This window comes from Ranitomeya imitator, chromosome 3 (assembly GCF_032444005.1).
Source record: "Ranitomeya imitator isolate aRanImi1 chromosome 3, aRanImi1.pri, whole genome shotgun sequence".
Taxonomy (NCBI): Eukaryota; Metazoa; Chordata; class Amphibia; order Anura; family Dendrobatidae; genus Ranitomeya; species Ranitomeya imitator.
In genome coordinates this window covers 159,886,110-159,902,312 of record NC_091284.1, presented here as the reverse complement: position 1 = coordinate 159,902,312, position 16,203 = coordinate 159,886,110, and the positions used below count along the sequence as shown (strand labels likewise).

The following is a 16,203-nucleotide window of genomic DNA, read 5'->3' as shown; positions in this document are numbered from 1 at the left end:
CCTAACATAATTAAAGGGATAATTTTTGGATGGATAATGTAAAAGTAAACTCTTTATTTAGCAAAGTGCAAAGCGCTTTATATAGCCCTAAAAGGGTTAATTTTGCTGCAAACCATTTGAAAATGCTACAGCTTCTTCAGTTCGCACCACGGGTCTGTAATCTACAAAAATGCATGCATCTGCCCACCACAAAAAAAAGCAATAATTTGAAGACTATTTATATAATTGTGGTAGGCTGAAAAGTCTGATACTTCGCTGTGTTGTACAATACACTGTTGCTACCTATGATTATCATCTATTTTCCCTAGCCAGATAGGTTGAAATTATTTGGATATTAAAAAGACTTAGAGTGTTATATACACATTTTTCAGGCATTTAGAGGCTTTTTAATAATGCAATTCACACAAATTTAGTAGCTGTAAATCACTATTTTTTTTCTTTCTAGGAAATTTGACAAAGCCGTTGAATTTGAATTTCAAAAAATCAATTCATCTGTAATAAGTTATATACATAAAACCTTTAGGCCTTGTCCATTGTTTCGTGTGATGTACATATTTTATTAAGATCAATCTGAGCCTATATTTTAATATCTCTATGTTTTTGAGTGTTGCTTACCTTTGAGAGCTGCTCTAAAAACTATTTAAAATCCTTTATAATAACTGAAAATATTTTCATTTTTCTGCTTTTATATCAGCAGCAAAATGTTCTCAGCCTGCATCTGTCACTGTGAATAAGAGTCACATAAACTTTTTATTTTGTAACTCGTTCTATATTTATTTATGTAATAGCAACAAAAAGCAAAGGCACCAGTATATTTGTCGAAGAATCTAGCTACTTTGTAATCGTTCTTTACATATTTGTACAGAATATTTTCTATTTACTTTCCCAAACCATGGTCTTTAATGTCTTCTTTAGGATTCCTCTTTGAAGAGACAATTTGCATATTTCCCAGAGGAGCATTGCGGCTTTAAGTCTCCTCACCTCGACATGCTTATCATGTCACTCTCCGCAAGGAGAAACGATACTTCTTGGATCCCGGTCAGACGCCTCTCAATCAGCCAAACCAGATCTCCACTTTGCGCTGACAAGGGGCAGTACCCCGAAACACAGTGTCTGCAAATTGAGATTCTGGTTTGGCTAGTATCCTAAGTCATGTGCGAGGCTCGTTAAAGGGTCGACATTGACTGTTAGGATTGCCACTTCCAATAGGTGGCACTAGGGTTCTGGTCCTCTTCCTCTCTGAAGAGACAATTTGCACCTTTCCAAGAGGAGCATTGCGGCTTTAAATCTTCTCACCTCGACATGCTTATCAAGTCACTCTCCACAAGGGGAAACAATACTTCTTGGATCCTGGTCAGACGCCTCTCAATCAGCCAAACCAGATCTCCACTTTGCACTGACAAAGGGCAGTACCCCGAAACACAGTGTCTGCAAATTGAGATTCTGGTTGGGCTATTATCCTAAGTCCTATGAGAAGGCTCGTTAAAGGGTCGACATTGAATGTTAGGATTGCTACTTCCAATAGGTGGCACTAGAGTTCTAGTCCTCTTCTTCTCTGAAGAGACAATTTCTATAGGATAGGAATTCAAAAAGAACTGAAAGTGTATTCATGCAGCCTAATCTATTGGAAGCTTAAATCAGAGTAAGACATGAATATTTCAAGCTGCTTTGTTTTTTTCTGAAGTGCTGCATTGTTTCAGAGACAGCATACATTTTAAAGCCAGCTGGGAGCCATGTTGCTTTGGTGACTAGTTTTAGAGGCTCAATGGCTTCTTCCAGCCTCACTCCCCTTGATTGGCATGTCTCTCCATAAGTATAGAGAGAAACCTGTTAATCAAATGGAAAGGGGCAGGATAAGTAGCTTCATGAATTAGTCACCTGTGGTTGCTTTTTTAGAGCTGCAAGGTGACTATGAACAGTGCCTACTGTACATAAAGGAGACATACAAGAGTCTAGGAAGCAAATAATTAAAATTATTTCATCTTAAGTAAAGATAAGAGAGTACCTCTTAGGATCCAGCTATAGGAACATTACTCACCATATAGTGTACATATGATTAAGTAGTGAAAAAGGCACCAATACTGCTGACATACAGGAACAGGGCATAGCACTCATGTGGAAAGGCAGCTAAGTGTGGTATCATACTGGTGCAATGCAAGTCTATTTAAACAAGCTAATGTGCTTGTTCATGCACCTCAAAGTGGACAGATTTATTATTTGGATTTATTGTTGACTGGATTTTCTTTATGAATACCTCTGATGATTTTTTATTGAGTGCTGAATATTTCATTTAACTGCTTTAAAGGCTCACGCATAACTCTGCGCAGTCCACATAAAGGACAGATGGCAGATTAGCATCCCTAAAGCTTTTAAGTGACCTTCCCTCCAAAAAAGTTAAAAGAATAATTTTGTCAAGCATATAAAGCTGTGAAGGTACAGATGAATGACCTCTACCATCTGTACCTTCACAGCCGTTTACTAGGCACTGATCCTAATAGCCAGATTCCTACTCCACACTGATGAGGGGCAAAAACCCCAATACAGCTGTCTGTGGATGGATACCATGCTTGGCATAGGTGGTTTTCCTTTATTGGATGTTTTCCTTCATTGGATGCTGCCCTTCCCGTGGTTGTTCCTTCCCGGGGAAAGGCCTGGCTATTCATTGCTTGCGTTGAGAAACACGTGATGGTGTCTCCGCAGCTTACTTTACAAGCATATAAAGCTGTGACACTGGAGAAATAAATACAAATAAAATAACATATAGCCATAATTTTTTGTCAATCAACATTTTTTTTCAGTGTGGGCAATTCCGGTTTAATTACAGCCATGACAAGAATTGGCATGACTATGATTCACATGCAAACTGAATGTAAAAAAAAAAAAAAGTCCCCTCTATTATTGCTAATCAGCACAGGTAAAGCTGTGGGTTGCAACCCCCAGCTGTCAGCTTAACCTTGGCTGGTGATCAAAAATAAAGGGATCCCATGCATTTATTTTTTAATTATTTAAAAAATAATAAAACAACATGGCCCCCACCCATTTCTGATAACCAGCCAAGATAAAGCAGACAGCTGGGGGCTGGTATTCTCAGACTGGGAAGAGGCCATTGATATTGGTCCTCCCCAGCCTAAAAATAGCTGCCTGCAGCTGCCCCAGAAAAGATGCATCTATTTCACATGTCAATTCTGGTGCTTCACCCAGGTCCTCTCACTTGCCCTAGTGCAGTGGCAAGTGGGGTAATAGCTTTGGGGTGAATGTCAACTATTTTATGTCCACTGGCACTAAGACCAGAGGTTAGTAATTAAGAGGCATCTATAAGACAACCCCATTACTAACCCCATAATGAAAAGTAAGAAAGATACAAGAAAAAGTAATTTTAACTGAAATACATACCCCAACTCTCTTTTACTCATTAATTATTATAAAAAAATAAAAAATCACAGTATTCCCCACCCGTGCACCGATAATCCATATGTCCCATGACATTCTCCAACTCTCCTCCATCTTGATGCATTGCTGAGTAGTGGCATGATGTGACCACTCAGCCCTGCATGCAAGATACACTGACCTGAGCATGTGAACCAATGCGGTAACATTAATGATGACTCCGCCATTCACATGCAGCCGCATTCTCACACTCATCTCAATGTTAGCTGGCTAGCGTGCTGAGAGGCCATATCACTGATGTGACCGCTCACCAAACTATCCGGATTGACATGAGACATCAGCAGTATGGATTATCAGCAAACAGGTGAGGAATGCTGTGATTTTTTTCATTTTTATTTTACTGTTAATAAATGGGCAAAAGAGGATTATGGTGGGGGATTGTTTTTTCCAGGAATTTTCTGTGTGTCTTTATTAGTTTTGACTATGGGGTCAGTAATTTGAGTGTCTTATAGATGCCTCTCTATTACTAACCCCTGTGCTTGATATCAGTTGATAATAAAAATCTGATATCAATCCCAATAATCCAACAATCCCAATAATATTCCCCCACTTGCCCACAGCATGAGGACAAGTGTAAAGAACTGAAGTTAAGTGCAAGATTTGGCGCATCTAATGCATAATTTCTGGGGCGGCTGACGGATGGTCTTTTTGTCTGGGAGGGGTCCAATATCCATGGCCCCTTCCCAGCCTATTATATCAGCCTGTAGCTGTCTTTTTAGCCTCTGCTGGTCAGTAATATTAGGGTTAACCTATCCTTTTTTAAGGGATCCCTCCTTTACTAACCAGTAAAGGCAGTGTTGATTGCTGTGAGCTGATATTGATAGCTTGGGAAGCTTCATGGATATTGGCCTCTTCCCATAATAATAACATGAGCTCCTAGCTGTTGGCTTTCTCTCAGCTGGTTAGGAAAATTATGCCATTTTTTTCATTTATTTATTTATTTAGAAAATATATGTACAGTAAGCTCTAATGCAGAAAAAAAAGACTGAGTCTCCTCTGTGTTTCATAACCAGCACAGGTAAAGCTGAAAGCTGTGGGCTGCAGCCCTCAGTAGTCAGCGTTATCTTAAAAATAGAGGGGTCCCCATGCCTTTTTTGATTTAAATAATTAAAAAAATGTTTTTGACAACCAGCCAAGTTAAAATAGACAGCTGGGGGCTGGTAGTCTTTGACTGGGACGGGGCCATGGATATTGGCCCTCACCAGCCTTAAGATAGCAGCCTGCAGCCACCCCAGAAAAGATACATCTATTAGATGCACCAATTCTGGAGTTTTGCCAGGCTCTTCCCACTTGCACTGGTGCGGTAATAAGTGGGGCAATAGTATTGGGCTTGATGTCAGCTTTGTAATGTTAGATGACATCAAGCCCAGGGGTTAATAATGAAAAGGCATTTATCAGATGCCAACATTACTAACCCTGTTAGTTTAAGATAGAAAACAATACACACAGAGTAAAGTCCTTAATTTGAAATAAAAACTTCCCAACCCTCTTTTGCCCAGTTATTAATATCCAAATAAAAATATAAAAAAAACAGTATTCCTCACCTGCCAGCCGATAATCCATATGTTCCTTGGAGAGCCCAACTCAGCAACATCTGGATGTATTGCTGAGTGGTGACATGATGAGACCGCTCATCCCTGCATCCGGTAGACACTGAGCTGAGCGTGAGGATGCTGCTTCAGTGCCAAGCGGTGACGTCATTAAGGTGAGCGAAGTTCATATTCACCTCACCACTCAGCAATGCATCCAGATGTACCTAACTTGGGCAATTCGTAGGACATATGCATTATTGGCGGACAGGTGAGAAATACTGTTTTTATTATGTGGATAGCAATAAATGCATAAAGAGGGGTGTGAAGTTTTATTTCAGATAAAGGAGTTTACTCTATGTGTGTTTTTTAACTTAAACTTATGGGGTTAGTAATAGGGGCGTCTGATAGACACCTCGCTATTACTATTCCCTGGGCTTGATGTCACCTGGCATTGCAATCCCAATATCATTTATCCCACTTGCTACTGCATCAGGGCAAGTGGGAAGAGCCTGGCAAAGCACCAGAATAATAGTTGTCCCTTTTCAAGGGCAGTTGTAGCTTGCTATTTTTAGTCTGGGGAGGGACAATATCCATGGCCCCTTCCCAGACTGAGAATACCAGCTCCCAGCTGACTGCTTTAGCTTGGCTGGTTGTCAAAAATGGGGGGACACTACTCTTTTTTTTTAAGAAGTAAAAAAATGACATGGGGATCCTTCTGTTTTTGATAACCAGGAAATAGAAACCTGACAGCTGAGGGCTGAAGCCCTGTGCTGATTATCAAGAATAGAGGAACCCCACACCATATTTTTCTTATATTTATTTATTGCACAGGTGCCATCTGGTGAATACTCTCATCATCATATGCTTGCTATCGAGACCAGCTTGTATGATGATGAGTGTAGTATTTTCATCAGCCGACAAATTTGACCATCTGCTGGCTTATACTCTGTCATCTGTGTGACAGCATGGGAACCACAGCGCTTTCACTGGCGGGGACAATCTTGTCGCCGATCAGAACTGGTGTTTCCTGCGCTGTCACAGACAGATGTTCTGGCTGCCTGGGTTCTAGTTTGGTTACGATTCTGGTATGTCAACCAAACTTTTTTAATGTTTGTCGGAGCCCAACGGACCCAAGCATCCATGGGTCTGCTCATCACTAGTGACTACAGCTTCTATGCAGCTCTACTGGGCTATCTGTAGTAACTGCTAGCGAATAACCTTGCATAGTCAGAATCTTTAATCATGCTTTGCAAAAAAGAAAAAAAATGAGCATGAACCGCACATTCAAAACTCATACGTTGATCTAAAGCCGCTAGGCAAAAATTTATATAAATGAACATGAGCTTTTAAGTTTAACATTCTGATCAGACTGTATGAAGCCCACTGCCACATCACGGCAAACCTCGTAGTGGGTCCTACTGCCCTAACGGAGCGGAGCTGTGTGGCGACCACCGCCACAGCGGCAATGCACCAGCAAGGCAGATGGCCTGTTGCCCCACAGCACCCATGCTGCAAGACTGAGTCCACATGACTCCAGACCATGACACACAGCCACAGCAACAATGGCCGCTACACAGCACCAAAACCAAAATTAAAGGAGCACTGAAACTCACCTTCCTCCACCTCCAGGAAAGTGAGTTTCATTACTCCTTTCATTTGGTGTGTATGCTGTGTGGCGGCCATTGTTGCTGCGGTTTTGTGCTGGTGGGGCAGCGCGGTCAGGAGTCATGAGAAGTCAGTCTTGCAGCATGGGTGCAGTGGGGCACCAGGCCATTAGGGCAGTAGGACCCTCTATGAGGTTTGCCGTGATGTGGCAGTGGGCTTCATACAGTCTGATCAGAATGTTAAACTAAGAACCTCATGTTCAGTTATATATATTTTTGCTGAGAGGCATTAGATCATTGTATGATTTTTGGAGGTGCTGTCCTTTCTCTTTTTTGAGCATGAATCTTTAATCATGCTTTCATCATTCTGTCTCCTTCTTAATAAACATGCATCTCATAGATTAGCAAGAAGGCAAGCATACAATTATCACAGAATATTTAAATGAAGTGTTTCTGATCAGTAACCTTAGTTTGGCATGGTAACTAAAAACATACAGTATTTGCCAATTTTCTTTGAATGTTGGCGAAGCTATTCATAAAAGGGATGCACCCAGAACAGTTAACAAATCTCCTGGTTGCTACCAAAGTCTCACAATGGTGTGGAGGGTGTGTGGTTTAACAATGGCCATGGCTATAGTGGCTTACAGAAGTGCATGCCCAGAAGTTTACAATTTCTTTTAGACATAACAATTCTTGTGGAATGTGACTATGCACACCAGCTTGGCGCTTTACAATCTCATGTGGTCTCATATTCCTTATCATCACTATTACCCTCTCTAATTCTGGTTATGGATCTGAGCAATCATGGAAAATTCCAACTTTGAAAAAATATAAATGTAACTTTTTTTCATTCACTTTCCATTTTGTGACTATATCATATTGAAGAGAAAAAATATTTATATCACAGTATATTTTGTGCATTACAGAAAACTAAATTATGCAGGTTACAGCAATTTTCATTGGACTATAATATAGAAGTAATGCTGTGATAAGTGCATGAGAAGCAAGCAATTTTGACTGTGGCCATTTGAATGAATATGAACAGACAGTGAGCACAATGGGCAGCTTGCCTCCAGCTAAACACATTTGAAAAGAGCCATTGAGAGGTACATATTGTGAACAAAGAAAACACCTGACATTTAAATATATGTATAATGACACAATTTCAAGTAAAACTACAGTCACTTGGTGATAGAAGTTTAGCTATTTCTGAAGCCTATTTCCTGAATAGCGTTATCAAATAATTGAAATAGGATACCTTCAAGTAATTTGTATTCATTTATATTAACCAAACAATAAAGAAGCACAGTGACCTGAATTTTCGGGAATTCAGGAATGAGTAGATAGTTGAATAAAGTGTTTGATATTATTGTTGAACAAATCTCCCAAAATTCACTTTGGAGAGATTCCCGCAAGTAAAAGGGGAATTTGATTCAATAGAGTAAAATCAATGCAAAGTAAGTTGGCCATAATGATGTTAAAAAAAGTTATACTTTTTTTTCCCTTTTGGCCCTCCCCATAACTGTCCGACTGCCTCTTTTCCATTTATCTGCTCTCCTATTATTTGTTTTTTATCTTCCTTTAAGTAAGGTCTTCTGTTCACTGGACATAGGTTGTCAAATGGGGCAAGATTCAGGTCACTGACTTTCGTTGCACCACAGCCAGTCGTGGGGTGCTATGCATGTCATTGATGTGCGTTGCTCCCCACGTGATTGCGTGGGGCTTTGTGAATGGAACATCTAGATGGATGACAGATAGAAGAATCAACTGAAGGATTCTCTATTAATTCACCAGTAATTAAAGGGACACTGTCACCTCAATTTGGAGGGAACAATCTTCAGCCATGGAGGCGGGGTTTTGGGGTTTTTGATTCACCCTTTCCTTACCCGCTGGCTGCATGCTGGCTGCAATATTGGATTGAAGTTCATTCTCTGTCCTCCATAGTACATGCCTGCGCTGTGCAAGATTGCCTTGTGCAGGCATGTACTACGGAGGACAGAGAATGAACTTCAATCCAATATTGTAGCCAGCGGGTAAGGAAAGGGTGAATCAAACACCCGAAAACCCCGCCTCCATGGCTGAAGATTGTTCCCTCCAAATTCAGGTGACAGTGTCCCTATAAGAGCTGTGATATCAATAAACTCAGTTCCTTACATATAATCTAATAGAATGAGGGAAGCTGCTTAGATGGAATTTGGACTCTGTACAGCATCTAGGCCACAATACAGCAGCACAAACTGGAATGTAAATCATGAGTTATGCAACTTGAATAAAGAACATAGATAAAATGATCTCATATTGAAAGTGTAATTATATCTGCATGACATGCCATAATATTTGATAGATGCAACTTCCACCACTACACTCTAGCTGTATACAAATTCATTACAATTTTTGGAATGCGATATGACCAATAACAGCACATTTGACAATAATGTTTTCCTTCCATATTACATAAAGTGAAACCATTTTTTTAATATTAGCTTACCAATTAACTATGAGATTGCTTGAATATTTCTATATTGTACTGCAATATTTCATTGCACTATGCATTACCTATTAAAATATAATAGGTCATTTACCTCTTCCAGGCCCTACCTGCAAAGGTGGAAATTCTAGGGGTCATTATTTGGTCCCAGTAAATAAGGCAGCACACTGCAGCGCTAAAACATGCAAACTTGAAAACACGAAATTTGAACTGCATTACTGCACTAGAAATATGAAAAATGAGAGCTTTTAGCGCATAAAAATGGCCAATTTTATGTGTACCTGGTAGCCTCTTTACGGCATCTCTCTTATACCAGGTCCTACGCTTGACCTACCTCGCTGAGAATAAACGTCTCCATCTGAATGGGTACATGTGAAACCTCTTCTTAGACTAAAATTCTCTCTCTCTGTGGAGGGGTATTGGACCTGCTGTAATTAAAACACCTGAAGCTAGGAGGCGGAGTGCACGATCAGAAGGCTAGAGAATACATTTCAAAAACCTGAACTGCACATCCAAACATAGACTGAGTGTGAACAGGTGCTGAACCCAGAGTCGCCAACTCGTATATAGTTAAGTAAATAAGGCAGCACACTGCAGCGCTAAAACATGCAAACTTGAAAACACGAAATTTGAACTGCATTACTGCACTAGAAATATGAAAAATGAGAGCTTTTAGCGCATAAAAATGGCCAAGGTCAGGTTTTTGAAATGTATTCTCTAGCCTTCTGATCGTGCACTCCGCCTCCTAGCTTCAGGTGTTTTAATTACAGCAGGTCCAATACCCCTCCACAGAGAGAGAGAATTTTAGTCTAAGAAGAGGTTTCACATGTACCCATTCAGATGGAGACGTTTATTCTTAGCGAGGTAGGTCAAGCGTAGGACCTGGTATAAGAGAGATGCCGTAAAGAGGCTACCAGGTACACATAAAATTGGCCATTTTTATGCGCTAAAAGCTCTCATTTTTCATATTTCTAGTGCAGTAATGCAGTTCAAATTTCGTGTTTTCAAGTTTGCATGTTTTAGCGCTGCAGTGTGCTGCCTTATTTACTTAACTATATATGAGTTGGCGACTCTGGGTTCAGCACCTGTTCACACTTTTGTCTATGTTTGGATGTGCAGGTCAGGTTTTTGAAATTATTTGGTCCCAGGCTGCTATAGTAACTCTGTGATTGCATAGAAGAGCTAGAAGAAACTCCTTCTCTCAGTCAACCACTTGTAGTGGCATGTAAAAGATTGGGCATCTCTGGTCAAAATTACTGTTATTTTCAACAGATAAGAAAGTTGGAGATGAAATGATCTCTAAAAGACCTAATGTGCAAGATGACACATTACCTTTGTACTTTAGGCGACAAAAATATAATTTTTTACATTTTAATAATTACAAAAACAAAGATGGGCCAATGCACAAGTTTGGGTACCCTGGAAGATTTGTGTTCTCAGATAACTTTGACAAAGTTTTCAGACCTTAATTTGCCTGCTACGGTTATGGTTTGTTCAGTATCATTGTCAGGAAAGGCCAGGTGATGCAATTTCCCCAGCCTTCTAAAAACCTAGCCTCCTCTAACCTTGTAGCAAAAGACAGAAGCCATGGGTTCTGCTAAGCAGCTGCTTAGCTCTCTGAAAATGAAAATGGTGGAGGTCCACAAAGCAGGAGAAGCCTATAAGAAGATAGCAAAGCATTTTCAAGTTGCCCTTTCCGCAGTTTGAAATGTAGTTAAGAAATGGCAATTAGTAGGAACAGTAGAGGTCAATTTAAGGTCTGGAAGACCTAGCAAAATTTCAGTGAGAGATGCTCGCAGGATAGCTAGAGGTGCAAATCAAAACCCCAGCATGGCTGCAAAAGACCTTCAGAAAGATTTTGCAGACTCTGGAGTTGTGGTACATTTCTCTACTGCACAGACCTTATCTTGACATCCACTGTCCCAATTAATTGCCATTTCTTAATTACATTTCAAGCTGAGGAAAGGGCAACTTGAAAATGCTTTGCTTTTTTCTTATAGCGTTCTCCTGCTTTGTGGGTGTCCACTATTTTCATTTTCAAAATGCTAGACAGCTGCTATGAAGAACCCATGGCTGCTGTTTTAGGCTCAAGGTTAGAGGAGGCTGGGTTTTATGATGCTGGGAAATTTGCATTACCTGGCCTCTCTTGACGCTCTTGGTGAAAAAGACATCATCCTGACAGACTAATGAAAGTCTGAAACCTTGGTCAAAGTTATCTGAGCACACAAATCTCCAATGTTGCCCAAACTTTTGTATTGACCCATTTTCCTTTTTGCAGTTTTAAAAATTTAAAATATGAAAATATATGTATATTTCTTTTTGCCTGAAATAGAAAGGAAATGCGTCATCTTTAACTTTCACATGCCACTGTATAGATTGAAACACCCAACAAAAGTATTCTTCAATTACAAATATTTCTATCCAATAACATGCAAAAATACTGTCTACGGACATTGCTGTAGATCCACAGGACAAACTCCTACACGTTGAGAGTCAGCAGAGAGGAACAAAATACCTCCACACCTGTGCAACATTTTGGGGTAACCACCCCCTTCCTCAAGACCCTTGACTTTTTTTCATCAGATAATATAGTGGTAAAAAAAGATGTTAGCCACATTTTAGCAACTGATCCTTTGTAACCATGAAAAGAGTCATGGTCAGTGGTGTTTGGTAACGGATTATAATGCATTTTACACCAGTGAATAATCAGTGAATGAGCATTATTATGAACATGCATGCCTGATTATTCATTGATGTAAAGATGCTGGCAATCAATTTGAAAATAACGATTTTGCTTATTCAGGTGATCAGATCATTAATACTTACAATAAATCATTACTATCAGCAGAATGTGACCCCATAAAAACAGGGAATATGCTGCCCATGGCATGATACTGTATATCAGAATAGACAAATCAGTGATCGTTCTGTTACTATCATTGTTTGTCAGCCTAACAGGCTTGGAAATCAACGCAGAACAACTCAATTTATTACAGTAATTGCAATTTTTTAAATATTTATTAAACATTTTTTGAGAATTACTGGTAAAGATTTTTTTTTATTTTTCATATTTCTCTTTGCAATTGCCATAATTTGGGATTATGGATGATGGGAGAGTAGCCTTTTGCTTGATAGCTATTGAAGTTATATGGGCAACTTACTTCTGATAACAGGCTAATTCTTCCACTTTTGTCAAAATCCCTTCACAATAGTTATATTATCAACCCTGGCATAATGACAATAAAAATACTCTTTGGGTGTGCGCAAGGTCCTAACATTTTAATGTACTGTTATAGGATTATAACAATATTTATTTTGTCTTTTCCTAGTGCCTTGTCTTTGAAGATGCACCAAATGGAGTTGAAGCTGGAATTGCAGCTGGCATGCAAGTGATTATGGTTCCTGATGAAAATTTGAACCGAGATCTTACAAAGAAAGCAACATTAGTCCTTAGCTCTCTGGAGGATTTTAATCCAGAACTCTTTGGTTTGCCACCTTATGAATAGGGCTGCAAATACAATAATGTTGTAGGATACAATGTGTCAAATTAAATAAAAAAATCACTCAAACTGCAGTTAGTTTAAAATAATGGCATCTCTTTGTCTGAATGTAATTTCTAAGTAATATCTAAAAATGTATTATACAGTAAAATAAGAATTAACTGCCTGCATACTTTAAAAAGATCCATACATATATGTATATGTATACTTCTGTTCTTGCAATTTTTCACCAGTTTAAAAAAAAATTGGAGGTTATTGCTGCATGATGGCCATTTTGCATTTGTGTTGATCAGAACAAAAATACTGTTCTTTAATGACCAAATTGCCTCTTCAGAGAAAAAGAGGACTTGAACTCTATAGCGCCACCTGTTGGAAGTAGCGATCCTACAAGTCACAATCAACTCTTTAACGAGTCTTGCAATATGACTTAGGATAAAAGCCAAATCAGGCGAATTGAGATACTGATTTGGCTATTTAACGTAAGTCATATTGCAAGACTCGTTAAAGGGTTGATTGTGACTTGTAGGATCGCCACTTCCAACAGGTGGTGCTATAGAGTTCAAATCCTCTTTTTCTCCGAAGAGGCAATTTGCATATTAAATTTCCCAGAGGAGCATTGCACGGCGAATAAGCCTCCTTACCTTGACAAGCCAGAGTTGGAATGTCACTGTCCACAAGGAGAAATTTTGTTCTTTAATGAAGATGGTGGAATGGTTTCTTCAGCAATATGTCCAAAACTGACGACATTTTGAGCAAAGTTGGATAGATGCAAGAGGACAATTTCTCCTTCCCAAAATAAACATAATACTGCTATGTTTATTTTTCTATACCACATCTCTAATATTAGCAGATATAGTCCAATTAATTTCTGATGCTTGAAGATGTGTCTATACCTGTATAAGAGGTAACATTTGTAGTAATAAACTACAAAGTAAACAACCTTAAACATATATTTTTACCATCTAATTTCTTAATTTTTATTATTTCCAAAATGTATAATGTGTTGATATACAGATACATACCAGTACATTACAAGTACAAAGGTAGACTGAAAATAAAACCCCCCAATGTGATAAAAAGCAAATATATTAGCATTGTTTTTGTAAAATTAACATTTATAAATAAAATAAAAATAACAATGCTACAAAATTATCTGTACATTATATTATTACATGTTATTAACTAAATAAAACATTAAATACCATAGACACATTTGTGCTTTACTAGAAATGGCATCTAAATCATAGCACATCACTGAATATAGTGATACTTACCAGTGGCTAAAATACAGGTTCCATGGCGGATACAAAAAATCATAGTTTTATTTTAAATATGCAGCATAGCTGTATTTGGTAGTGGTGAATGGATCTTTTGAAATTCAAGTTGTGGCTAATTCAAATTTGCTGACTTAGCTGAATTTTCTCCAAAAATTGGATTTGCAAAAAAAAATGTCTAATTGTGTGAAAAATATGCATAAAACACTTTGCGTTCACCTTAGTGTCAAGTGAAAATGTTTTGAATTTGTAATGCAAAGACAGCCTTTTTGATATACTAATAGCTTCAACCAATCTGGTTTTGGAAAACATATGGTAAGCAGAGGTAACCAATAGCATATTTAACAACACACTGCAGTATCAGACTTTTCATCTAAATTGTATAAACAGTATAAAAATGATCTATTTTGTGGAAGAACTGAGAAGACGTAGAATTTCTGTTCTTTATAAGCAAATGATGGAAACTGAATATGGTGTGGCATTTTCAATGGGTGGTGTCATTGATGTAATGGTAAAATGGGACCAATATCAAAAGAGTCTCTTGGAAGGAGATTTGTCACTCTCATATTCAACATTGAAGCATGGCTTAAAGGGAATCTGTCACTGCATTTTTCGCATAAAAGCTGTGGCCAGCGCCATTAGGGGTTTATCTGTAGCATTCTGTAATTCTGTAGATAAGCCCCCGATGTAACCTGAAAGATAAGAAAGATAAGAAAACTGATTTGCTCTGTTGAGGGCAGCGTAAAGTCCTACAGTGCGCAGGCGCTGGGCCCCCCTGACCTTTCCCGGTGCCTGAACACCACAGTACTTTGCTCTGCCCTCAACAGGGCAAAGAATTACGCCTGTGTAGGAGCTGTGACAGAAGCAAGGAAGAGGACGTCGTCACATGAAGATGGGAAGCGCCGGCCCCGGACCTGCGACGCCCATCGGACCCTGACCACACTGGACCACCCCTGGGTGAGGAAAATCTAACTTGTTTTTCTTATCTTTCAGGTTACATCGTGGCTTATCTACAGCATTACATAATGCTGTAGATAAGCCCCTAATGGCGCTGGCCACAGCTTATATGCGAAAAATGAGGTGACAGATTCCCTTTAATTATGTCTTGGGATTCGAGAAAAGGGATAAAGCTACCGTCACACTAAGCGACGCTGCAGCGATACCGACAACGATGTCGATCGCTGCAGCGTCGCTGTTTGGTCGCTGGAAAGCTGTCACACAGACAGTTCTCCAGCAACCAACGATCCTGAAGTCCCCGATAACCAGGGTAAACATCGGGTTACTAAGCGCAGGGCCGTGCTTAGTAACCCGATGTTTACCCTGGTTACCGTTGTAAATGTAAAAAAACAAACACTACATACTTACATTCCCGGTGTCTGGTCATGTCCCTCGCATTCAGCTTCCCGCACTGACTGAGCGCCGGCCGGAAAGTACAGCGGTGACGTCACCGCTGTGCTGTACTTTACGGCCTGCCGGCACTCACAGTCAGTGCGGGAAGCTGAAGGCGAGGGACATGACCAGACACCGGGAATGTATGTATGTAGTGTTTGTTTTTTTACATTTACAACGGTAACCAGGGTAAACATCGGGTTACTAAGCGCGGCCCTGCGCTTAGTAACCCGATGTTTATTCTGGTTACCAGTGAAGACATCTCTGGATCGGCGTCACACACGCCGATTCAGCGATGTCAGCGGGAGATCCAGCGACAAAATAAAGTTCTGGACTTTCCCCAGCGACCAACGATCTCCCAGCAGGGGCCTGATCGTTGGTCGCTGTCACACATAACGATTTCATTAACGATATCGTTGCTACGTCACAAAAAGCAACGATATCGTTAACGATATCGTTATTTGTGATGGTACCTTAACACTTTCTTCCAACCACTATTCACCTATGCTCTCCTTTCGTGAATAGGTAATTAAAATAGGTTATGTGCTGGACGGCAGACATGAAGTCTAGATCAGTGGTTCCGAGATGAGACTTTGTGCCTGTGGAGATAAGGCTTCCTATGTTCAAAAGAACTACAAGTAGACTCTTTGGAGGTTATTTCCAGTTATGTATATACAGGTGCATCTCACAAAATTAGAATATCATTAAAAAGGTAATTTATTTCAGTTCTTCAATGCAAAAAGTGAAACTCGTATATAAAATCAATACAAACAAAGTGATGTATTTCAAGTGTTTATTTCTGTTAATTTTGATGATTATGGCTTACAGCCAATGAAAACCCAAAAGTCATTATCTCAGTAAATTAGAATACTTCATAACACCAGCTTGAAAGAATGATTTTATCTTCCGAAATGTTGATCTACTGAAATTTATGTTCAATAAATTCACTCAATACTTGGTTGGGATTCC

At 39.4% G+C, this 16,203-nt stretch overlaps 1 protein-coding gene across 1 annotated transcript in view; it reads left to right on the top strand.

The window, feature by feature from the left end:
- Nucleotides 1-15,136, top strand: part of PUDP (pseudouridine 5'-phosphatase) — a 455,017-nt gene extending 439,881 nt beyond the window's left edge. Inside the window, exon 4 of the mRNA XM_069761573.1 lies at nucleotides 12,401-15,136. Coding sequence (XP_069617674.1) covers nucleotides 12,401-12,577 — 177 coding nt within the window. The 3' untranslated portion in view covers nucleotides 12,578-15,136. The remainder of the gene's footprint in view (nucleotides 1-12,400) is intronic.
- Nucleotides 15,137-16,203: the final 1,067 nt, after the last annotated feature.